At 31.6% G+C, this 21,808-nt stretch overlaps 2 protein-coding genes across 2 annotated transcripts in view; both read left to right on the plus strand.

The window, feature by feature from the left end:
• The window catches only part of LOC118198230 (uncharacterized), a 59,677-nt gene that overhangs the window by 2,669 nt on the left and 35,200 nt on the right, over positions 1 to 21,808 (plus strand). Inside the window, exons 2-3 of the mRNA XM_085821389.1 lie at positions 4,013 to 4,139; positions 14,634 to 14,795. The gene's annotated coding sequence lies outside the window, so the exon portion shown is untranslated. The remainder of the gene's footprint in view (positions 1 to 4,012; positions 4,140 to 14,633; positions 14,796 to 21,808) is intronic.
• LOC146996218 (uncharacterized) lies at positions 7 to 8,833 on the plus strand. The gene is made up of 2 exons (XM_085820390.1): positions 7 to 2,351; positions 8,271 to 8,833. The coding sequence occupies exons 1-2, from the start codon at positions 2,306 to 2,308 to the stop codon at positions 8,654 to 8,656; spliced, it is 432 nt and encodes a 143-aa protein (XP_085676516.1). The 5' UTR covers positions 7 to 2,305; the 3' UTR covers positions 8,657 to 8,833.

The raw sequence follows: 21,808 nt of genomic DNA on the forward strand, positions 1-21,808 counted from the left end.
AAAGTCTTCAGACACGAGTTTCAGTGCAATGCTGCTTAATATATTAATAAAAATTCATATTTTAGAATGAAAAAATTTTTAATATCTATAAAGTTCTCTTAGCAAAACTACATTTATATTAGTTTATGAACATATTTAACCTTTTTTTGGAAAAAAATCAATAATAAAAAGTAACAGAAAAGCTACCTCACAAAAGTTTTCGAACGCTTAAAAGAAATCTGCACATCTTAGTAAATAGTGTAGTATTTCTGTCAGTTAGTATTTTGTAGTATATACTGCAGTATTTATGACAACTTTCAAACCTCTGGGCATAAAGTTCACCAGTTCTTTTGTAATATCTGCATTAATGTTCCTCCATTCTTCCATCATTAATGTTGTAAATTTGGTTTTTGTTCTAATGTTGTGTCTTCGTACTCTGACCTTCTAATTCTCTCCAAAAGTGGTAGACAATAATTCTTTTTATGAAATTTTACGAAAAAGCTTGGTGCGCAATCACTTTTGTGGCGTTTTATCTATGCCTCCTTACATTTTCAGTTTTAGAAAAAGAAAAAAGGTCGGTGCTAAAAATTTAAAAGTTTGGTTTTATTCAAAGTCACTTGAAGGTGATATGAAAGAATATTGGGCTTTATATTTGAATTCAATGTCGGGTTTCAGCAAATTTTCTGCAAACACATGTGTGCGACACCGTATGTGAAAATCTTGAGCAGATATTTCTATTTTATTAGCAGTTTAAAATATTATAGTATCTGTTTTCGCGGCAGTTTTATGACTTGTACTATTTAATCTTGATGTATGTCATCTGATATTCCTGATGGTTTTTATAAAATTGTTAAATTTTTCTTTTATACAGTCAAAAGTCTTTAATCCGGACTCGTCGGGACTTCGGCGATTCCGGACTATCGATTTTTCCGGATTGTAGATCATCAAGATAAATCTGGTAAGATGGCATGCAGAAATTATCAAATTAAAAATATGAAACCATAATTTATGAAAAAAAGAGAAATTATGATCTAAAGAGTATCAAAATTTACAAAAAAAAGCTTAATATTTATTTGTTTACTTTATTAAACATTTCTCTTAACGCCCGCATGCGTAAAGCATACATTACGCATAGTCGAAAGTAGAAAATTGCAACCAGAAAACTATTTGACGTGTATTCGTAACATTTATAATGACGAGGAATTTGATTTAAATCATATCAAAGATGGAGTACATCGAGATGAAGTACTACATTTAGTAAGGAATTATAAGCCGAATAAAATAAAACATCTGCTGTGAAGATAAGGATAGTGCTGACAGATCAACTTCCAGTTCATTGCGCTGCGCGTTTCCCCCCTCCCCCCGTCGCAGAGCAGCGTGAAATTGATAAACATATTTCGGAATGGTTAGAAAATCAAAGGATATGCCTTTATCCATTTTTTGCAGCAATTCCACTTTTTGTTTGATGGACATCGAAACATGCTTTTGCTTCGTAGATCCTTTGGTAGCTCCAGAATTGGAAATTCTATTTGACATAATCGAAAGTTCCAACTTTTATAAAATTGCTCTAACAGTCTGCAAAAAGTAATAAGCCGGATCCAATTGAAAGATAAGGAACAACGCAATCTGCAACATTAACTGAAATAGATAATTAGATAATTTTAGCTTACCTTATGCTGTCCGTTATACATTAAACACGCATGCATAAACGTATTATGTGCATGCGTAAAGGTATTAAGAGCGTGCAATGCACTGACGCATGCGCAGAAAGTTTGTAGCTTTGAGGTCCGAATTATGGGTGTCCAGATTAATGACTTTTGACTGTATATAACTTATGAGCAGTTTCGCAGTTCTAGACTATTGGCACAGTCGTACAGACATATCGTTAGTTTAGTTCTGTGAGAAAAATGTAAGTTTTTCAAAGGCATCTGGAAGATTTGGACAACATAGATGAATTTCCAGAAGTATATTATTGACCTATGAAAGGGGAAAGAAAAATTACTTACTGTTACGTATTGGAAATATGGTTGAAACAGCAATAATGCTTTATATAATGATAGGAAATAAAACAGTTGATGTTTCAACTGACGTTAAGTTTCTGCGATTCACAAAGCGAGTAATGGACATGACATTAACGTCTAACTTCTTAGCAAGCTCATGCGTGGTTTCATACTGATCTTGCACAAGTTCTTGCAGGGAGGCTTCTTCAACATCAGTAGACTGGCCAGAGCGCTCTGCTTCTTGAATGTCATGGTCCTTGTTTTTGAACTTTTGCCACCAAACCTTCAGAGTGTAATATGATACACCAGCACCTAAAGCTGTAGACATGATTTGGGGACATTCTGTATCTGACTTTTGCAATAAAACTAGAAGTAAGTGATAGTTCTAATCTGGTAGCGTGTTAGTTCTGTTTTAGACGCATATTAATAATAATGATATTTTTATTATAAATTTCACGACACATTTTTCTAAAGCAAGTCTCTTTTTTTACTCAAGTGCCAAAAATTGTTTGATAAAATATGGTTAAATACATCAATGTGGACTTTTTGCACCGATGATATTTGCGGTGGCAGGAAACTCATTAAAACCCAATATTTATGGTTCTGAGTAACAGCGATAGGTACTTTTCCATTTCGCCGGTGCAAATCTCACCAAGCAGACTTTATTGGCGGCAGCATATAATATACACGAATAAAAAATGTTAACGAATGTTAGTTCTAAGAATTTTTTATTTTGAAGACATAAACAGTTTAATATTGTTTAAAATTTTATAAAAAGCCAATAAATAAAGGTAATAAATTTGTAAAAAGACGTTAATTTAAGAATTTACTTTGTTTTCATGGTTCAACATTCTGAGCACGCAATGAATTGGAAGTTAATCTGTCAGCACTATCCTTATCTTCAGGGCAGATGTTTTTATTTTATTTGGCTTATAATTCCTTACTAAATGTAGTATTTCATCTTGATGTACTCCGTCTATGATATAAATCACGTTCCTCGTCATTATAATTTGCTTCCGATAGTGAAGAAAGTGACTTCCGATAGTGAAGAAAGTGAGGTTATTGAAAACGAAAAAATTTCGATTGACAAATTAGTCGGTATTCTCGACACAGCACTTATAGGACTTGAAGAGCGGAACTTTGTAACTAAACAAGAAATTATGTGTGTTTAATAGAATTAAAGATAAAGTATTATCACATGAAACGAAGCAACTTAAACAACTTACATTGAAAGAAATGTTTAATAAAGTAAACAAATAAATATTAAGCTGTTTCTTTTTGTAAATTTTGATACCCTTTAGATCATAATTGTTCTTTATTTCATAAATTACGGTTTCATATTTTTAATTTTGTAATTTCTGCATGCCATCCTACCAGATTTAAACTGATGATCTATAATCCGAAATCGCCGAAGTGCCGACGAGTCCGGATTAACAACTTTTGACTGTATGAATCGTGTAGTATGGATTTTCTCCAGTCTTTTTTTTTTTTTTTTTTCTTCCCTGTTTATTTGCACCACATTATATGAGCATAGTTTTAAGGAGGCAGAAAATTATTTTTGAGTAATCTAAGATAATATTCTGATCATTATTTGTAATTAAATATTTGATTACATTATGTTTAATTTTGTGCATGCTATATGTGTTTATTTATGTAAGTAAAAATATCAGGGTTTTTCAAAGCTTAATTTGCTTATATGATACTTATGTATCAATGCAACCACCTTTGTTAGAAGTCACCAAATTTTCAGTATGTTCCAAACTCTGACAACCATGTGCATAGCCATTCTTTTGGCAACCATGCCATAACACTTTTTCACTCAAGCAATTCCACCATTTTTATATGCATTCTTTTTTATTGTATTCCAAGTTCTAATGTTTTTTATAAACAGCTGATGATATTTTTTCCCTTAGTTTCAAAATATGAGCTTGTGGAATTTATCATTCAGTATAAACTGCAATAAAATTTCTGTTGGAATACATAATTTTGTTGAACATTTTCTAAAGAGAACAATGAATAAATGTGTTTCCTAGATAGCCGCTGTTCTCCAGGCTTTCACAAAGGCGAGTCTCTACATTTCTCCGATTTTTTTTAAGGGAAAACAGATCACTATTCAGGAGAAGAATGGCGTAAAAGTTACTGAAAGATTTGAAGACTAATGTAAGTGTTTTTTATTATATCATCTAATCTTTATTTAATACTTGAAATTTGTATTTTAAATTACTGAAATGGGTTTTTTCATACATTGATAATGTTTATTAACTTATGATTAGTATTGATAGTTTGAGAATCTTTCTTTGTGTGGGTTTCTTGGACAGGAGGGGTATGCAGTGAAAACAAAGAATGTTTTTTTATCACTGTTTCCAATCGCTGTTGTTGTTAAATGTGGCTTTAGTGGAAGGATCAAGCCAAACATATAAACAGCTCAAGTATCACGCAATAACAATCATGTATATAATGAAAAAGAACAAACATTTAAAGTAAGAACCAGAACAAATGAACATAGGAAAACTTGGTACATTTTTTAACTGATGTCGCTCTAATGGAATTTCACCATTATTTGTGACGTTCAATTTGCTAAAATTCAGACTGCTGTTATATCAGTCTTTCTTCCCTATTAGTTCCATATTTGCTCAGTGTTTATTTATAATATGCATTCCAAAATTCTTTATAAAACCTTTATTTTCAAAACCATTAATAGACATTTACTACTGCTCAAAAAATGATTTTAAATGATGCAGATATTCATGTTTTGACATACTTAGGTTAATAAAAATAATTTTGTAAAACAGTGAAATCTAATTTTTATATGGTTATCTAGCTCTTACTTATACAGTACGAAATCCGTAATCCGGACGTAAATTATCTGGAATGATCTATAATCCGGACCTCAAAGCCACAAACTTATGCATGAGCGTAATGCGTTGACCCATGCACGCTTCCGATAGTGAAAAAAGTGACAGAGAGGTTAAGGAAAACGAAAAAATTTTGATTGACAAATTAGTCTGTATTCTCGACACAGCAATTACAGGACTTGAACAGTGGAACTTTGTAACTGAACAAGAAATTATGTCTGTTTATAGAATTAAAGAGAATGTATTATCACATAAAAAACGAAGCAACTTAAACAACTTACATTGAAAGAAATGTTTAATAAAGTAAACAAATAAATATTAAGCTTTCTTTTATGTAAATTTTGATACCCTTTAGATCATAATTGCTCTTTATTTCATAAATTACGATTTCATATTTTTAATTGTGTAATTTCTGCATGCCATCTTACCAGATTTAAATTGATGATCTATTATCCGGAAAAACCCCTAATCTGGAATCGCCGAAGTCCCGATGAGTCCAGATTACAGACTTTGTACTGTATTTAAGAAGATACATAGAAAAAAGGGGGAATACAAAACTGACTTCCATGTGATAAAAATTGACAGATATTTGGTGTGCTTACTTGATTTGCAGCTTCTTTTGTATTTTTAGAGGATTGATTTTGACATATGCTGCTTTAAAGACTGCGTTTTGAATTAAATGTTCTTGAACTAAAGCAGAGTTAGAATGCGTATTTTTTTTCCTTCTTAGGTGTTTATATTGTGATCTGAATGCAGGTTCTGCTGATATAAATAATAATTTTAGTGCATAATTTTAATTTTGCAGTTTATGTAATAATTTTATTGAAAATTTGAAGAAAGATGTATTGCTGATATCAGTAATTCTTTATTAATCTGAAAAAAATTTCATTTTCAGGATATAGAATTTACAGTGCTATTCCTTGAAATGTTTATTAAATTTCCATGAAGATCAGAAATTTAAAGGGAATTTCTGGACTTGGACTTTGGCGATTCCGGATTTGGGATTTTTCCAGATATTAGATCATCAGTTTAAATCTAGGAAGATGGCATGTAGAAATTATAAAATTAAAAATATAAAATCATGATTTATGAAATAATGAAGTATTTATGATCTAAAAGGTATCAGAATTCACAAAAAAAAAGCTTAATATTTATTTGTTTACTTAATTAAACATTTCTTTCAATGTAAATTGTTCTTTTTTTTTTTTTTTTTCTTTTTTTTCTTTTGTGCTAATACTTTTTCTTTAATTCTGTGGATAGACATAATCTCTTGTTTAGTTACATTGTTGAAGTCCTGTAACTGTTGTTTCAAAAATTCCAACTAACTTGTCAATCGAAGTTTTCTCGTTTTCAGTAACTTCTCTGTCACTTTCTTCACTATCGGTAGCGGTATTTTCTGGATCTAGAACCATGCTACAGATTTCACCATTCATTAATTGATCAATCATCTTTCTTCTTTTCTATCATCTTCTTTTATATCTTTCTTCTTTTATACCATGTTCATTTATTACTGCTTCTCCACGTTTCTTTACAAAATCTATTAATTGCAAAATTTCACCTTCGTTTTGCGATGTCCGAAAACCTTTAAAATTAGCGGCTATCATCATCAAATTTATCCTTCACTATACATATTTGGCTGTGCATCATGAGCTTGGCGACTCTGTATATAACTAACTGTAAGATTTATGAGACAGATCAGTTTCTTCTTTGCAAGTGTATCTTGATGAAAATGAGAATGAAAGAATCTGTTCAATTATAAAATTCGAATTCAGTTAATTGCACAATAAAAATATTAATAATCTACTTGATTTTTTCTAAAGGAAAAATTGAATATATTTATCAGAAAGAATTATCCCTATGGAACAGCATGCATAAGTGTCTGTGTCATGTAGAACAGTATGCATAACATGTGAAGAAAATAAGACTAAGAAGTTAACTGAAAAAGAACTTAAACTAATTCAATCTCATTGAGCTTTATTAAAAAAATGTACTCTGAACTTCAAAGGATTGAAGAAAGCTTTAAATACACCAAAATCTTTGATAAAGTGATTACAAGTTGCCACAAATAGCATAGCAAGATGAAGCTGAGCACTTAACTGCTCAAATTTTTTTTACTTTTTTTGGGAGGTGTAATAAAGTGCTCAACCAAATGTTTTGACCTTAAATAACAATTTAAGTATTTGATTTTTATAAGCTTTGATGATATAATAGTATAAATTATAATTTTCCCCAAATTTTGCTCAACTGATAGAAGAATTATAATTATTTGTATTGCTTATTTCGATTACTTTGAGTGTATTAATTTGAAACATTATTAGGTGAGGATTTTCTGTTAAAAAAAAAAAAAGGAAATTTCTTTTTCTTTTCTTTAGCATGAGTTATAAATTTAGTAATTATTATTTAAGTATTTTGTGAACAATGGGTATATAGTGCAGTGAAGAAGCTGGGTTGTTTAATACTTTGAGCCATCTAACTAAATACCTTTACTAAAAATTTTTTAAAATTGAAATATTCCAAGAAAATTATTATTTTTTAGAAAGAGATGGAGTCTTCCTTCTCTCTAATAGCTATATCCACTCCTCCCGATTTTAATACATGATACATAAAACAAACATGAGAACTTTATTGACTGTTATTAATAATATGTAATTTTTTTTTTTTTTTTTTGGCTAGTTGTCTTAGAAATAATTTCATATACTGAATTCTATGCAAAATGTAATTTATGTTTTTATGAAGTATGAGGTCTGTTATCAGTTTATGAAAGGTTGGAGCTTGATTTAATATAGTATTATTTCCTATATTGTGATATTTGGAACTAATATCTAAATAGGATTTTCCATTCATCTTGAATGGAGTATAGTGTACTTTCTCTTTATATATGATAGTTATATGGAAATTAAAAAATGCAAGTTTTTATTTTCATATGTTAAAAACATGGAGAGAAGGCCAAACTCTCATAATTTTTTTAAATAAAAAGTGGTGAGTAATATAATTTGTATTTATAAACACATCATTAATGCAATTTGATATCAATTAACAAATATTAATATTTGGATATATTAACTAATGTGTACTTAAATTCATCTTCTAAATATTTTTCAAAATTGATCAGTGTTTGAATTGTGTTGACCAGATAACTGCACGTGAATATTTCTTTGTGATTCTGCATAGCACATAAGCTACAAACATGTTTTTTGATTAAATCATTAATTTAAATTTTCAAACATTTTAACAGTAAATATTATATAATCAAAAAATTTTTAATAGTTACATATAAAATGTTTATGTAAATCTCGGAGATTTTTATCAATAAATGTATATATATGCCCTTTCTTCCTAAAATTTTTCTCAAACAGTTTTTTTTCAATTTCTTAGCTTAGTTATTGCATTCATTTTTAAAAGCATTTCTTATGTATTAACTTTTCTCTTTCTGCAGTTACATTTAAGGATTTCAACAGATGTCAAACAACAGATGCTGAAAGTGGCATGTTTATATCTTTTGAGAGCACATCATTTGAATCTGAAAATCTGCCACAGTTTCAAAACAGTCAGTTGTTTTATAATAATTCAAATATTTGTTATATATGCCACAAGTCTTTTTCTCAGAAAGGAAATTTGAAAGAACACTTAAAACTTCATACTGGAAACCGCCCATTTCATTGTACTCTGTGCAAAAGAAGCTTTGCACTGAAAGGAAATTTCAAGAGACATATGAGATTGCACAGGGGAGAACGACCATACAAGTGTAACCTTTGTTCAAAAGAATTCTCTCGTTCTGATTCACTTCATTATCACAGTTTCTTGCATGTTAAAAATAATTAAATTTTGATTAAAGAGAAGAATATAGCAGATCAAATGTATTTGTAAATGTTATAAACTAAGGAACATTTTAAATATTGCCATATTTTTCTGTGATGTGGTGATATTTAAAAAAATACTGAATGTATTAAATCCTTTCAATTAAATGCATTAAATATAACATGTATGAATAAATCCGTATAATGCATTTGAAAATTATTTATAACGGAAACATTTTCTGTTCTGTTTGTTAAATCTAAGATATGTTTGCTGTTTTGAAGTGATGATCACATTAATTACTGAATCATTTGTGTTTGAAATTTGTGTGCCTTTTTTTCAGTATGAATGTCCTAGTAGAGCTTTTTTATACTGTTGTTATAAAAGAGTATTATTGTAAAAGAACTTTTTGGTAGCAGTTTCTACTCACTACAATATACATTTGTTTATTTCTGTTTAACCAGGATACATTCCTTTTGTAAGGTTTAATTACAAACCTTTTTTTGAGCAAATTAGTGACATTTTATTCAAAAATTTTTTAAGAAAATTAAAGTTTATTTGAAGAATGAGATGAAATATTCAATGGAAATATTATTTGTGGAAAAAAAAAATTCCACAAATAATATTTTTACCATAATATTTTATAATATATTTGCCATAATATTAAAACCATAATATTTTTTTTTCCACAAAACATTTTTTAAAACTATTATTATTATTATAACTTATATTTTTGATAAATTTTTAATGCAAACTGTAGTAGGAAAAAATAATCTGATGGCCTTTTTAAAAAAAGGAAAATATTGTGTGTATTAATATACAGGGTGTCCAAAAACGACCGCATAATCTCTGCATGGCTAGATTCCTCGTTGGGAGTACATAAAAACTGCCCAAAGAAGCGATCCTGCGTAATCCATAGTTTACGAGAAAAATATGAAAAACAAAGTATGACGTCACTTGCTGGTGCAAGAAAAAAACACTTTATTGGACATATCAACAACAGTATTGGCATATCTTTCCAGACAATAATGTTTAAAACGTTCGCCGTGCATATCGCGTCATGCATGCACGCGCGCTGTGAAATGACGTTAAGCTGCTGTTGGCCTGGTATTTAAAAGACTGCATCTTGCAGCTACCAGTAGCCTTTGCATGGTGGCCATGTATTCCATTCATGACTACTGCAACATATACTTGATGTACAGCCAATGTAATGGAAATACCTTACGAACTGCTAGGGAGTATATCCGTCCCACCGTCCTCCTGATGTCAACGTCATCTGTAGGCTGGACAACAGACTACGAAATGCGGGAAGTGTCTTGCCAACAGCCAATCTTCATGATACTGGAAAACTGTGGAGCGGCCTGAAGGTAACATAGGCAGATGGAATACTGCAGTAGGTAGAAGAGACACCCTAGGTAAGCACAAGCGCATTTAGCCCGTGAGATGACTTCGAGTAAAAGTACTGTGCACAGGCTTGTACGGTCTGAGAGATGAAACCAGGTGACTTTCAGAAACGCGTGGTATTCTGTGAATGGCTGTTGCAGCAACAGAACACAGGTAATGGTTTCATTGCACATAATAATAATGGTTAATTGCACATATAATAATGGTTTCATTGCACATATCCTGTGGACTGATGAATCATGTTTCACTCGTGATCAGGTATTCAACCGTCACAACAGCCATATGTGGTCCAGATCAATCCGCATGCAATCTGGCCGCAGAAATATCAGGAACGTTGGTCTCTTAACATGTGGGCCGGCATACTTGGAGATCGCCTGTTTACTTGGACCATATCTGTTGCCTGAACGGCTCTCGGGACAGTTGTACTTGGTGTTTCTCAATGAGGTCCGAACCGAGGTCCTCGACAACATACCATTAACGGCAATACAGGGACTTTGGTTCCAGCATGATGGGGCTCCGGCGCATTTCTGTGCTCCTGTACGTGGGTGGCTGGATATGGAATACTCCGGTCACTGGATCAGACATGGGGGTCCAGTTTTATGGCCGCCACATTCGCCAGATCTTACACCGTTCGATTTTTTCCTATGGGGGCCATCTCAAGGAACTGGTGTATCGAGATGTAGTGACAACACCAATGAACTTAGTTGCTTGTCTGCATGCTGCTGGTACTTTGGTGGACCCCGCGATGCTGCAATGTGATGACAGCCATTCCACGGCGTGCTCAAGCCTGCCTCGACATGCACGATGGACACTTTGAACATCTGCTTTAAATTGTGCATATACTGCTGTAGATATGTTCAATAAAGTGTTTTTTCTTGCACCAGCTGTGATGTTGTACTTTGTTTTTCGTTTTTTTCTCGTAAACTATGGATCGTACAGGAAAGCTTCTTTGGGCAGTTTTTATGTACTCCCAACGAGGAATCTAGCTGTGCAGAGTTTATGAGGTCGTTTTGGGACACGCTGTATACGCTACCCAACATGGAAAATGCAGCACCAAGAAAGAGTGGCCAGAAAGTGATGAAACTCGGCAAACAGAGAGAGATGGCAACGAACAATAAGTGATCTTCATTTTGAAATGATATGCATAATACAGAGGGAGAACAGTGTCAGCTCATTAGGTAGTAGAACGACCTTGGCCATAGATACATGAGGCAACATTTCTAAGTACAGAGTCAATGAGACTGGATGGTGTCCTGAGGAATGGCTTCATTCCATATCAACGATTTCCAACAGTTCGTCTTTTGAATACTGCAATGGTGGGGTCTGCAAATGGCATCCAATCACATCCCAAATGTGTTCGATTGGTGAGATATCAAGAGAGAATGTTGGCTGATGCGAGCAGTGTGTGGTCAGGCGTTATCCAGCTGATAAAAAGCATTGGGCATGCCCTGAAGGTAGGGGAGTGTCACTGACTGCAGCACATTATCCATGTATCATCAGGCCATCATAGTGCTCTGAATACGAATAAGAGGTGACCTGGAATAGTACGCAATTGCATCTCAAACCATGAGGCCGCACTATCATTTGGGGGGGGGGACATTCCACAATTGCTGCCGGATAGTACCTGTCTCCACATCAATGCCACACTCCTATGTGACAACTACCATCGGGGAAACAGAAGTGTGACTCATCTGAGAACACGACTTTGTGCCATTCCATTGTCCACATTGCTCGAGCCCAGCACCACTGCAGACATTAGCATCTATGATGTGGGGTCAATGGCAGTCTTCTTAATGGATGCCCAAGTGTAGGCTGCTAGCCAACAATCAAAGGCAAATGGTTCTGGTCAATATGGCAGCAACCAGGGTGTCTTGAACGTGCAATGGAATGGAGGAAGAAGTGGTCGTCGCTTGTCGGTGGATTTGTTGATCCACGCACATTGATGTCATTCTGGCTGCATTGGCACCCCTTAACTCGTCACATTTCCTTGTTTAGCAGAAATAAAGACACAAAAATTGAACATGCTGCAGGCTCCTTATCTTATTCCCCTGAAATTATTGCCTTTTCCCCCTAAAGCCCTGCCTTATTGCACAGAAATTCGCATAATTTCAGGCGCGTAATGAATTGGAAGTTGATCTGTCAGCACTATCCTTATCTTCACGGCAGATGTTTTTATTTTATTTGGCTTATAATTCCTTACTAAATGTAGTATTTCATGTCATGTACTCCGTCTTTGATATGATTTAAAGCAATTATAGGACTTGAACAGCGGAACTTTGTAACTAAACAAGAAATTATATCTGTTTAATAGAATTAAAGAGAAAGTATTATCACATGAAACGAAGCAACTTAAACAACTTACATTGAAAGAAATGTTTAATAAAGTAAACAAATAAATATTAAGTTTTTTTTGTAAATTTTGATACCCTTTAGATCATAATTGTTCTTTATTTCATAAATTACGGTTTCATATTTTTAATTTTGTAATTTCTGCATGTCATCTTACCAGATTTAAACTGATGATCTATAATCCGGAAAAATCGATAATCCGGAATCGCCGAAGTCCCGACGAGTCCGGATTAACGACTTTTGACTGTACTATGTAAAATTTCATAAATTGGATTTTGTATTGTTTTACAAAATACATACTTGAACAAACAAATAGTTGATGATATAAATATGTAGCTTTACAGTTATTTAAAGGAAATTTGCTTCAAAATCCTGGTCCCTCATTTTTTGGATTAATTGATTTTAAGAAATTGCATATCTTCTTTTGAATTGCATTTAATTTCTTTCGTTGTTAAATCCCTTAGATGTCTTTAATGTTTATTATATTCCAATCTGTTATTTTCCCCCTCCACATACTTAGTTGATTAAATGTTCTTTCACTTCCTCTTTACTATGAGTTATTCCTTCGAATGTCTACTTTATTTAAAATTTGATAATCTCTGACCTTTTTATTCATTCCCCCAGAAAGTAATGAAAGTTCAGTTTTCCATATCTTCTTTAGTAAACTCTTTCAGACTACTCTTTACTATTTTTATAATTTAGTTTTACAGAAATTAATATTATTTCATAAGTTTTTTGCACCTGTCCTGTGTCTATTTTTCTTTGCAGAAAACTTGAGTGATTATTTTCATGTCAGTTGTAAAGCAAGCTAGTAAGATAAGTTAAATTCAAGTTACATTAGTAGGTTAAATTCAAGGTTTGAATTCGAGTAAGTTAAATATAAGGCTAGTAATTTCTGCCAAAGTGGTTAAAACCAGCAACCATAAAAATGGCAGAAATTTACGAAATAAATAAAAACTGAATGAAGTATTGCAAGTTGTAGGGAGGAACATATTTTAAAATAAATTCAGCTACATTGTTTACAATATTCAAAATATATGCAATGATCGTTAAAAGATGCACATCTAAATTCAATTGCAGTATGATCTTTTTTAAGAAATGGTCTGTAGAAGATGACTAATTTAGCTGCTATTCCAAACCCCAAAATATTTTTCAGTTTATTGTGAATAATAAAAAAGCTGAAGAATATTCTTTCAAGTGCTGAGAAAGCTAGATTTATATATATATATTTATGTTTGAACAAAACCAACCTGCAGCAGCTGAAACATTTTGTAAAATTTCATGGAGAAATATGTAGAAAAAGGGGATTTTTCTGTTTGAAAAGCTATGAAGCTATAATATATGAGGTTTATGTCTTGTCATGTCCTTGCTGCTCATTTAGACTACTATGTGTTTTGGACATTGAGGTAAGAATAAAAGGAGATGCCATCCCCACACAACCCCTGATGCAGTGCTGCCAAGCTTTGGTCTCCAAAGCGGTTGTATTTTCTTTATATCCAGAGCATGTTGACAGTAGTTTAGTGGTACTGCCACCCACGATAGTTCCACACAAATCGAAAAGCGGCGACACTTCTGCATGAAAGAAATATGTTGGATGGATAATGGCTATTTGTATAGTTTAGGGGCACTCATGCAAAAAATCTTAGTTATTTTTTGAACTTGCAGCAGCAATTTTGATTATGAATTTGCTTTATAAATTTCTAAGGAACTAGATGACAAAAATATATATTTTAGCAAAATGTTTGTTATGTTTGAAGAATGATAATACCTTAAGATAATACCTTTAAAATGTCAAAATGATAATACCTTTAAAATAATGATAATACCTTTAAAATGTCAAAATATCGCAAAAATATAACATACTTTAAAGCTCAGTTTCCTTATAACTGACTGGTATAAGTGTAAAAATTTTAATACTTATTTTGATGCCCTTGATAGTATATTTGCTACTTTTCTTTTATGTTCTAAATATCAGAATATTTTAAAGAAAATGTTTTTCATCATCAACATAATACTGTAATATCCACTTTTTAAACATTTTTAGGGTAGAAACATAATAATTGCTTATTTTAATCTTATCATTTTATTTTTGTATAATTGAAAAATAATCACTTTGGGTTTATTTATCTTAAATGAAATTACCTCCTAATCCTGCAGTCCTTGTAAAAGTTAATAAATATATAGACAGATATGCTAACAAGTTAACTTTTCCTTCATTTGTAACCATGTAATTGTGTAACATTGTATACAGGAACATTTGCCAATTCAGTGAAAATATAGTGTGCAGTCAAGGTGATTTGACTGTGCCACATCATCATGACAACTTATAAGGAATTTGAAAATAGGGCGATGCCATTACTATTAACCAGGATATCAATACATTTTGGATTACCTTGCAGTATGTAAATTTCAGGTATTTGTGAATTTAGATCAATTATTTGTTTTAATTGTTTCAAAAAATGAATCAGTGGTGGTATGGAGAGTAAGGCAGTCAAGATTGTGATCTGTTGACAATGAGGTTAATGCTCAAATGTGAAATAGATAGTTGTTACTTATTATATTATCAGAGAACTATTAAATTGAGTAAAATTGCTAAGAGAGGTATTGGATACTTTGCCAAAATATATTTACTAGAAAATTTGAATTTTATAATGAATGTACCTAAAAACATGTTTTAAGTCAAAAGTTTGAAACTTGGTATCCAAATGTAAGCATGAAATTATATGTGTAAAACTATTTGTAATTAGGGATACAGACCAGGTTAAATTTTTTAAATAGAGTAAAGCATGTAATGGCTATCTGCCTAAAGAGAGAAATACCCTTGTGATGGAATTTCGAAGGAAATTTGACCTTTAAGTGCATATGAAAAATAATACATGTAATTTTCATTTAGTTTATACATATTTCTTACGTAAAAAATTCTGTATATGCTAAATTATTCTAAATTACTTTACTAAAAAATTTAGTGTATGCACAGAAATTAAAGATTTATTTGCACATGCCAAAAATGAAAAATATTAAATATATATGGGTATTTGTGCATATCCTTGTAAAAAGCATGCATTTGCCTTTAATAAAATATGGAAGTTGATCTGTCATCACTATCCTTATCTTCAAAACAGATGTTTTTATTTTATTCGGCTTATAATTCCTTACTAAATGTAGTATATCATCTCAATGTACTCCATCTTGGATATGATTTAAATCAAATTCCTCGTCATTATAAATGTTATGAATACACATCAGATAGTTTTCTGGTTGCAATTTTCTAATTTCGACTATGCGTAATGTATGCTTTACGCATGCGGGCGTTGAGAGAAATGTTTAATAAAGTAAACAAATAAATATTAAGCTTTTTTTTCTTAATTTTGATACCCTTTAGATCGTAATTGCTCTTTATTTCATAAATTACAGTTTCATATTTTTAATTTTATAATTTCTGCATGCCATCTTACCAGATTTAAACTGATGATCTATAATCTGGAAAAACCCCTAATCCGGAATCGCTGAAGTCCCGACGAGTCTGGATTAAAGACTTTTAACTGTATATACTTGAGCTCTTTAAAAATTTGACATATTAAGCGATTTTCTGAGCATGATGGTTAGCTAAATATGATGTTTAAATTTTTGGAAATTGGAATTTATTATGTGATTTGGGTAATTTAAAAATATAGCGAAAAGCATAATATATATTACAATTATGAATATTTTTTTAGATAATTTGCTTTTCTTTTAAAAACCATTAAAGTTAGTAGCTACTGATAGTATATAAACAGTTAAAAATAATTATAAATTTTTATATTGAAAGTCATATTTTAAAATTAAAAGAAAGCTTATCAGAAAAAACGTGCAAACAACTTCTATGCCTGTTACAGTTACGGTAATTTCAGATTGCATATAATATTGAATTATCAACAATTCTCAGTATACAGAAAGGTCAAGACAAACTATTAACGCTAATGCTGCTGTTGTTACTTATGCTCAATTGTTGGACAGTAATATCAGCCCAAGCCCATAAAATTCCTTGTGGCAAGGAGTGTAAGATTACGCCTGTTGTTTGCAACAGCCTTGAGCACCTTACAAGTGACTGCGATTTAGCTCAGTTCTGCCCCCAATTTTGATGGAGAGCGCTCCGAGGAAGGATGGGTTTGAGGGTTTCTCACCCCTCTCCCCTTCCACCAAACCACACGAGAGGGCTTTTGGCTCGCCTCATATTTGGAGTGCCGCCATGCCGCACAACACCTATACATTTACAAACATTCATGTCTTCTCCGTGATTCGAACCCATGCCCCTTGGCATGACAGTCAGCGACGCTAACCGCTGTACTGGTTGGGAGACTCTAAAGCTGTAATAAAAGCAATTAGAAATATTAAAATCATGATATTTTATATTTCAAACAATAATGCACTGTATATTTCTCTATTCAAGCTGAAAGTTTTTGGAACTTTTCCTAAAGCTAAATTACAAGTCAGCTTATATACAGATTTACTACCCTCTCAAAAAACATGTATTTTCTTCTGGGTGCAAGCAGTAAATTGCTAATATTGCACTTTTGTATTACTTTATATTCATTTATATTTTTATTGTTTATAATTTTTAGTTAAGTTTATAAAAAAATTAATTCTAAATGAAGTAAGATATTACTTTTATGAAAATTGGCTCTTTATTTTTGAAATAGTTTGTAATGCTAAAACAAAAGATCTGATCATGGCAAAATTTGCATGCGGCTTTCGCTATGCAGAAATCTTCAGCAGCCATACTGTTGTTAGAATTTTTTGGAAATGTGATGACTTGTAGTTTGAAATTTTTCACATAAGAATTTCTCTTCCCTCTCGTCTTTCAGACAAAATATAAAATGGCATTGAAAATAAAAATAGCACTGATGGCATAGATCGGTCACGTGGCAACAAATGAATGGTGAAAATGTGCTAACTGCGGATAAGGTTAGCAGACTTAAAACTTTCATCATTTGCATCTGGCATTTTAATTTACAGCAATTTGGTTAGAAAATATTCCACCCATTTTACCCTTGGCAACGTTTTTGCCCTTGTTTGAATTTTTAGGTAAATTTTTGAATAAAAAATGTATTCTCGACTTACTTATACACAGATTGGCTTATATTTGGAGGACTTGTTATTGCTTGAATATTTGTTATGCATATGATATTCCTGCTTGAGTCAGTAATTTAATAATCATTTGAGTTATGTTATACTAGACAAATTTCAGGAATTGTTAATTTTCTTTTTTAATATTCCACAATACTGCATTAGTTCAAAGATTTTTAATGTTAATTATTTTCAGTTAAAACTTGGAATAAATTCTGAGAAATTTTATGTAACCTTTTATGAAATTTTATTAAAGTTGTTTTGTGCTTTGGAGCTGTATTATTGCTGCAAATTCTGCCTTATTTTTATTGCATCACGTAAAAAACAGCCATTTCAGTAAAGATCTTTCTAATACTTAGCAAATAATTAAAAGAAATTTTTTTGAAATAATAAAAAATCAATTATAAAATTTTATTGAAAGTAGAGGGAAATTAGAAAGATGAAGTCCAGTGCTGGTTAGAAAAGTTAAAATTCTCAACTAATTTCTAACAGTCATTCACTCATGAGATGAGGATATAAAGGTGGTAAAAATTGTTATTTAGTAGTGTAAGTTTCCATTCAAACCAGAACGGTCATTGTTGTTAGTTACACCGTAAAAAGATTAAGCCGTAGGAACTGAAAAATCTTATTCTGCTGCCTCTGTTTCTTAGAAACTTTCTGCATTGTATGATGTAAAGTACAACTATCCAGCATTCAGCTAACTGGAAAGCTCAAGTAATCACAATATTTTAGAATTTTAGGGGGAGGACTTGCAGTAAATGAGAGGTTTATAACACCGTTATAGAACTTGTTAGCTCATGCAACCATTGTTGTTGACAAACAGTGTTATTTAGTGGCAAAAATGTATTAAGTATAATGTCACAACAGTCATAAGAATTTCAGTTTTCATACAACTGAAATTCGGTATTTCCTGAGTTTTCTGGATAGCCGAGCTTTTACTATAATTTGAAGCTAAGATCCAAGCACCACATGTTGGGATCCACAGGCAAATATGTACTTTCATACAAACTCATAGATTGTCACATTAAGAAATGAAATAAACATTTGAGAGAAGAAAAAGAAAAACCCTTTAAAATGAGCAGTTTTTTTTTTTTTTTTTTAAATGAAGCTTTATGATTTTTTCATACATTTTTTTAATAGATATCTAATTTAATTTTAAAATGATACTTAGGGAATGTTTATTTTAGGAAGAGTACTTAAGTTCTCAAGGATACTGCTTTACATTGTAGTCCAAGAACTAAAAAAGATATAAAAATATTCCATTATAATTATAAAAATAATTTATTCTCTTATTAAATATCATTTTTCCAATTTTTAGTACTGAAACATCAGTATAATTATTCATCCATATAACAGTAAAAGTAGCTTTCGTGAAACTTCACAATGATACTTTTCACACTTATGCAACTCATAAATAAAATAAACTTTCAGATTTATAATTGAAACATTATAGCTAACCACTTAATCAGAAAGCAAAAGAGTTTTTTTTTTTTTTTTTGGGAGGGGGGACCTAATAAAATATATAAACATATTTTTGAGACATAAAAATTCAGGCTCAAATACTTACGTTTATGATAATTATAGTCATAAATACATATTATACTCCTAGAAAAAACTGTCATTTTATTCATGTAGGGTTTTATCCATATATGCTTTTATTTGTTTGGTTATTTGTCCCTTTTTTATGGTGATTTTTTTTAGGGAATTTATTTTTTCACGATACTTACTGTGGGTTTTGTTAAGCTATATTCTTGGCACAATACCTACTGTGGGTTTTGATAAGCTGTATTGATTTTTGCACCAAAATTTTTCCGAGTACAAAATGAGGAGAGTTAGATAAAAAGGCTGCATGAAGTTTTACCTTTCTGTAGAATATGAAAAGAATATAAAAAATATCTCACTTGTGTAATGGCTAGTGGGTATGCAGCCATTTTCCCCATGATATATATGGTTGCAAAGCACATGTGTTGTAACCCTTGTAAAGAATAATGTGTGCTGGCTAGTGGGTATGCAGTCATGTCTCCCATGATATACAGTCAAAAGTCGTTAATTTGGACACCCATAATCCGGACCTCAAAGCTACAAACTTTCTGCGCATGCGTACGACCTTTACGGCTGCGAATGTGCGTGTGCGCATGCCCAAAATACGTTTACGCATGCGCGTTTAATGTATAACGGACGGTATAAGCTAAGCTAAAATTATTTAATTCAATTAATATTGCAGATTGCGTTGTTCCTTAATCTTCGAATTGGATCCGACTTATTATTTTTTGCAGACTGTTAGAGCAATGTTATAAAAGTAAGCTTGAACTTTTGATTATGTCAAATAGAATTTCCGATATATATTTACTAATATGTAAAGGATCTACAAAGCGAAAGTGTGTTTCGAAGTCCATTAAACAAAAAGTGGATAAAGGCATATCCTTTGTTTATCTAACCATTCCGAAATCTGTTTATCAATTTCACGCCGCTCTGCGGCGGTGGGACGCTGCGGCGCGCAATGAATTGGAAGTTGATCTGTCAGCACTATTCTTATCTTCAGGGCAGATGTTTTTATTTTATTTGGCTTATAATTCCTTACTAAATGTAGTATTTCATCTCGATGTACTCCGTCTTTGATATGATTTAAATCAAATTCCTCATCATTATAATTTGCTTCCGATAGCGAAGAAAGTAAAGTAAACAAATAAATATTAAGCTTTTTTTTAAATTTTGATAACCTTTAGATCATAATTGTTCTTTGTTTCATAAATTACGGTTTCATATTTTTAATTTTATAATTTCTGCATGCCATCTTACCAGATTTAAACTGATGATCTGTAATCCGGAAAAATCGATAATCCCGAATCGCCGAAGTCCCGACGAATCCGGATTAACGACATTTGACTGTATATGGTTACAAAGCACAGGTGCTGTAGCCATTATAAAGAATACCCAAACCTTTCAGAAGGTCTAAAGAATGCAAAAAAAAAAAAAAAAAAAAAAAAAAAAAACATTCAAAAGATGGAACAAACTGATAAAGATCCAAAAGTTCTATTCCTGTAGACAAATCACCTATATAGCCTGAAACTCATTAGAATTTATTCAATGCTTTCAAAATTTTTATCATATCACTTTTGAACAAAACCTCACTTGACAGATGAATTAAAGTACTTGGATAGAACTGTGTAGTCTATTCAAGTTCTTTGCATAATCATGGGTACTATACAGTGCCCTAAAATATGCTGATTATGTGGCTTGCTTCTCCAAGAGGTAGATGTGATACATGCCTCATAAGGCTTTTATTTAGAACATAGAGAAAGCTGAGGTAAAGATAAAAAATAACTGTAACATAAGAGTATTTTCAGCTATTCTAACATGAATAAAATCCTAGCATTCTAAACATGGTTGATTTTAAGGGTTAGTAATTTTTCAGTGAAATTCTAGAAAAATATGTGAAAAATTTTCCCCAGAAATGTTTTAGTTGAAGATACTCATAAAGTTTGTTGCATTCAATTTTTATACATTTTGATGTTTGCTATATCCACGTACAATAATAAGTGTATTGGAAATTGGACAGGACCATAAAGTTTGTTTTTTTACAAACTGGGTTTACTGTAGTGGAGATTGACGTGATAGACCAAACATGTGTACATGCAGTTGTGTGTGTCTGAGAAGAAATATGTGTGGAGATGTGTAGCAAATATTGGTTTGATATTTATATGATAAGAGAAACATGCCAAAGTAAAGCATTAAGAAAAACAACATCCTTGTGTTTGGCATAGATTAAGACTATCAATTTTGAAGGGGGAAAAGTACAGGTCCCTTTTCATCAGAAACAAAGAAAGGAAAAGCCATGGCCACCATGTATGCCAAAAGCAAAGGGTTAAAGTGAATGAGAAAGTACTTTCATCCTCGAAATTAATGAGTATTAATTAATTTTATTATTTTGCCCCTCGAGTCTTTGCTTTTGCCTAATTTTATATGGAACTTTAAGCCCAAATGAATTAACTTGTAAGTGCAGAAAATTTTTTATATCTTGGTTAAGTGCATTTAGGAGGTTAATATTTCTGTTTTGTATTTAGTCCACATTACAGAGTGAATTATAAAATATATTTGTATAAACTATCTATTGAAATCTTTGAAGAGTAAATTTGAAACTTGCATTTAAGTCTGTAAGTTATTAATTTTCCTCCAGTTTAGGTTAGTGTTCCTTTCACTTCAGAAATAGTTCTTGAAATGTGTTTAATTAAAGAGATTTTTTTTTCAAAATGCATCCATATTTGATCCCCCAAACTGGAATTGCACTGTAGTATTACTATTTGCAAAATTATAGTTTTA

The sequence above is a fragment of the Stegodyphus dumicola genome, chromosome 7, assembly GCF_044657685.1.
Source record: "Stegodyphus dumicola isolate Sdum_Otavi_A_Nest chromosome 7, ASM4465768v1".
Classification (NCBI taxonomy): domain Eukaryota; kingdom Metazoa; phylum Arthropoda; class Arachnida; order Araneae; family Eresidae; genus Stegodyphus; species Stegodyphus dumicola.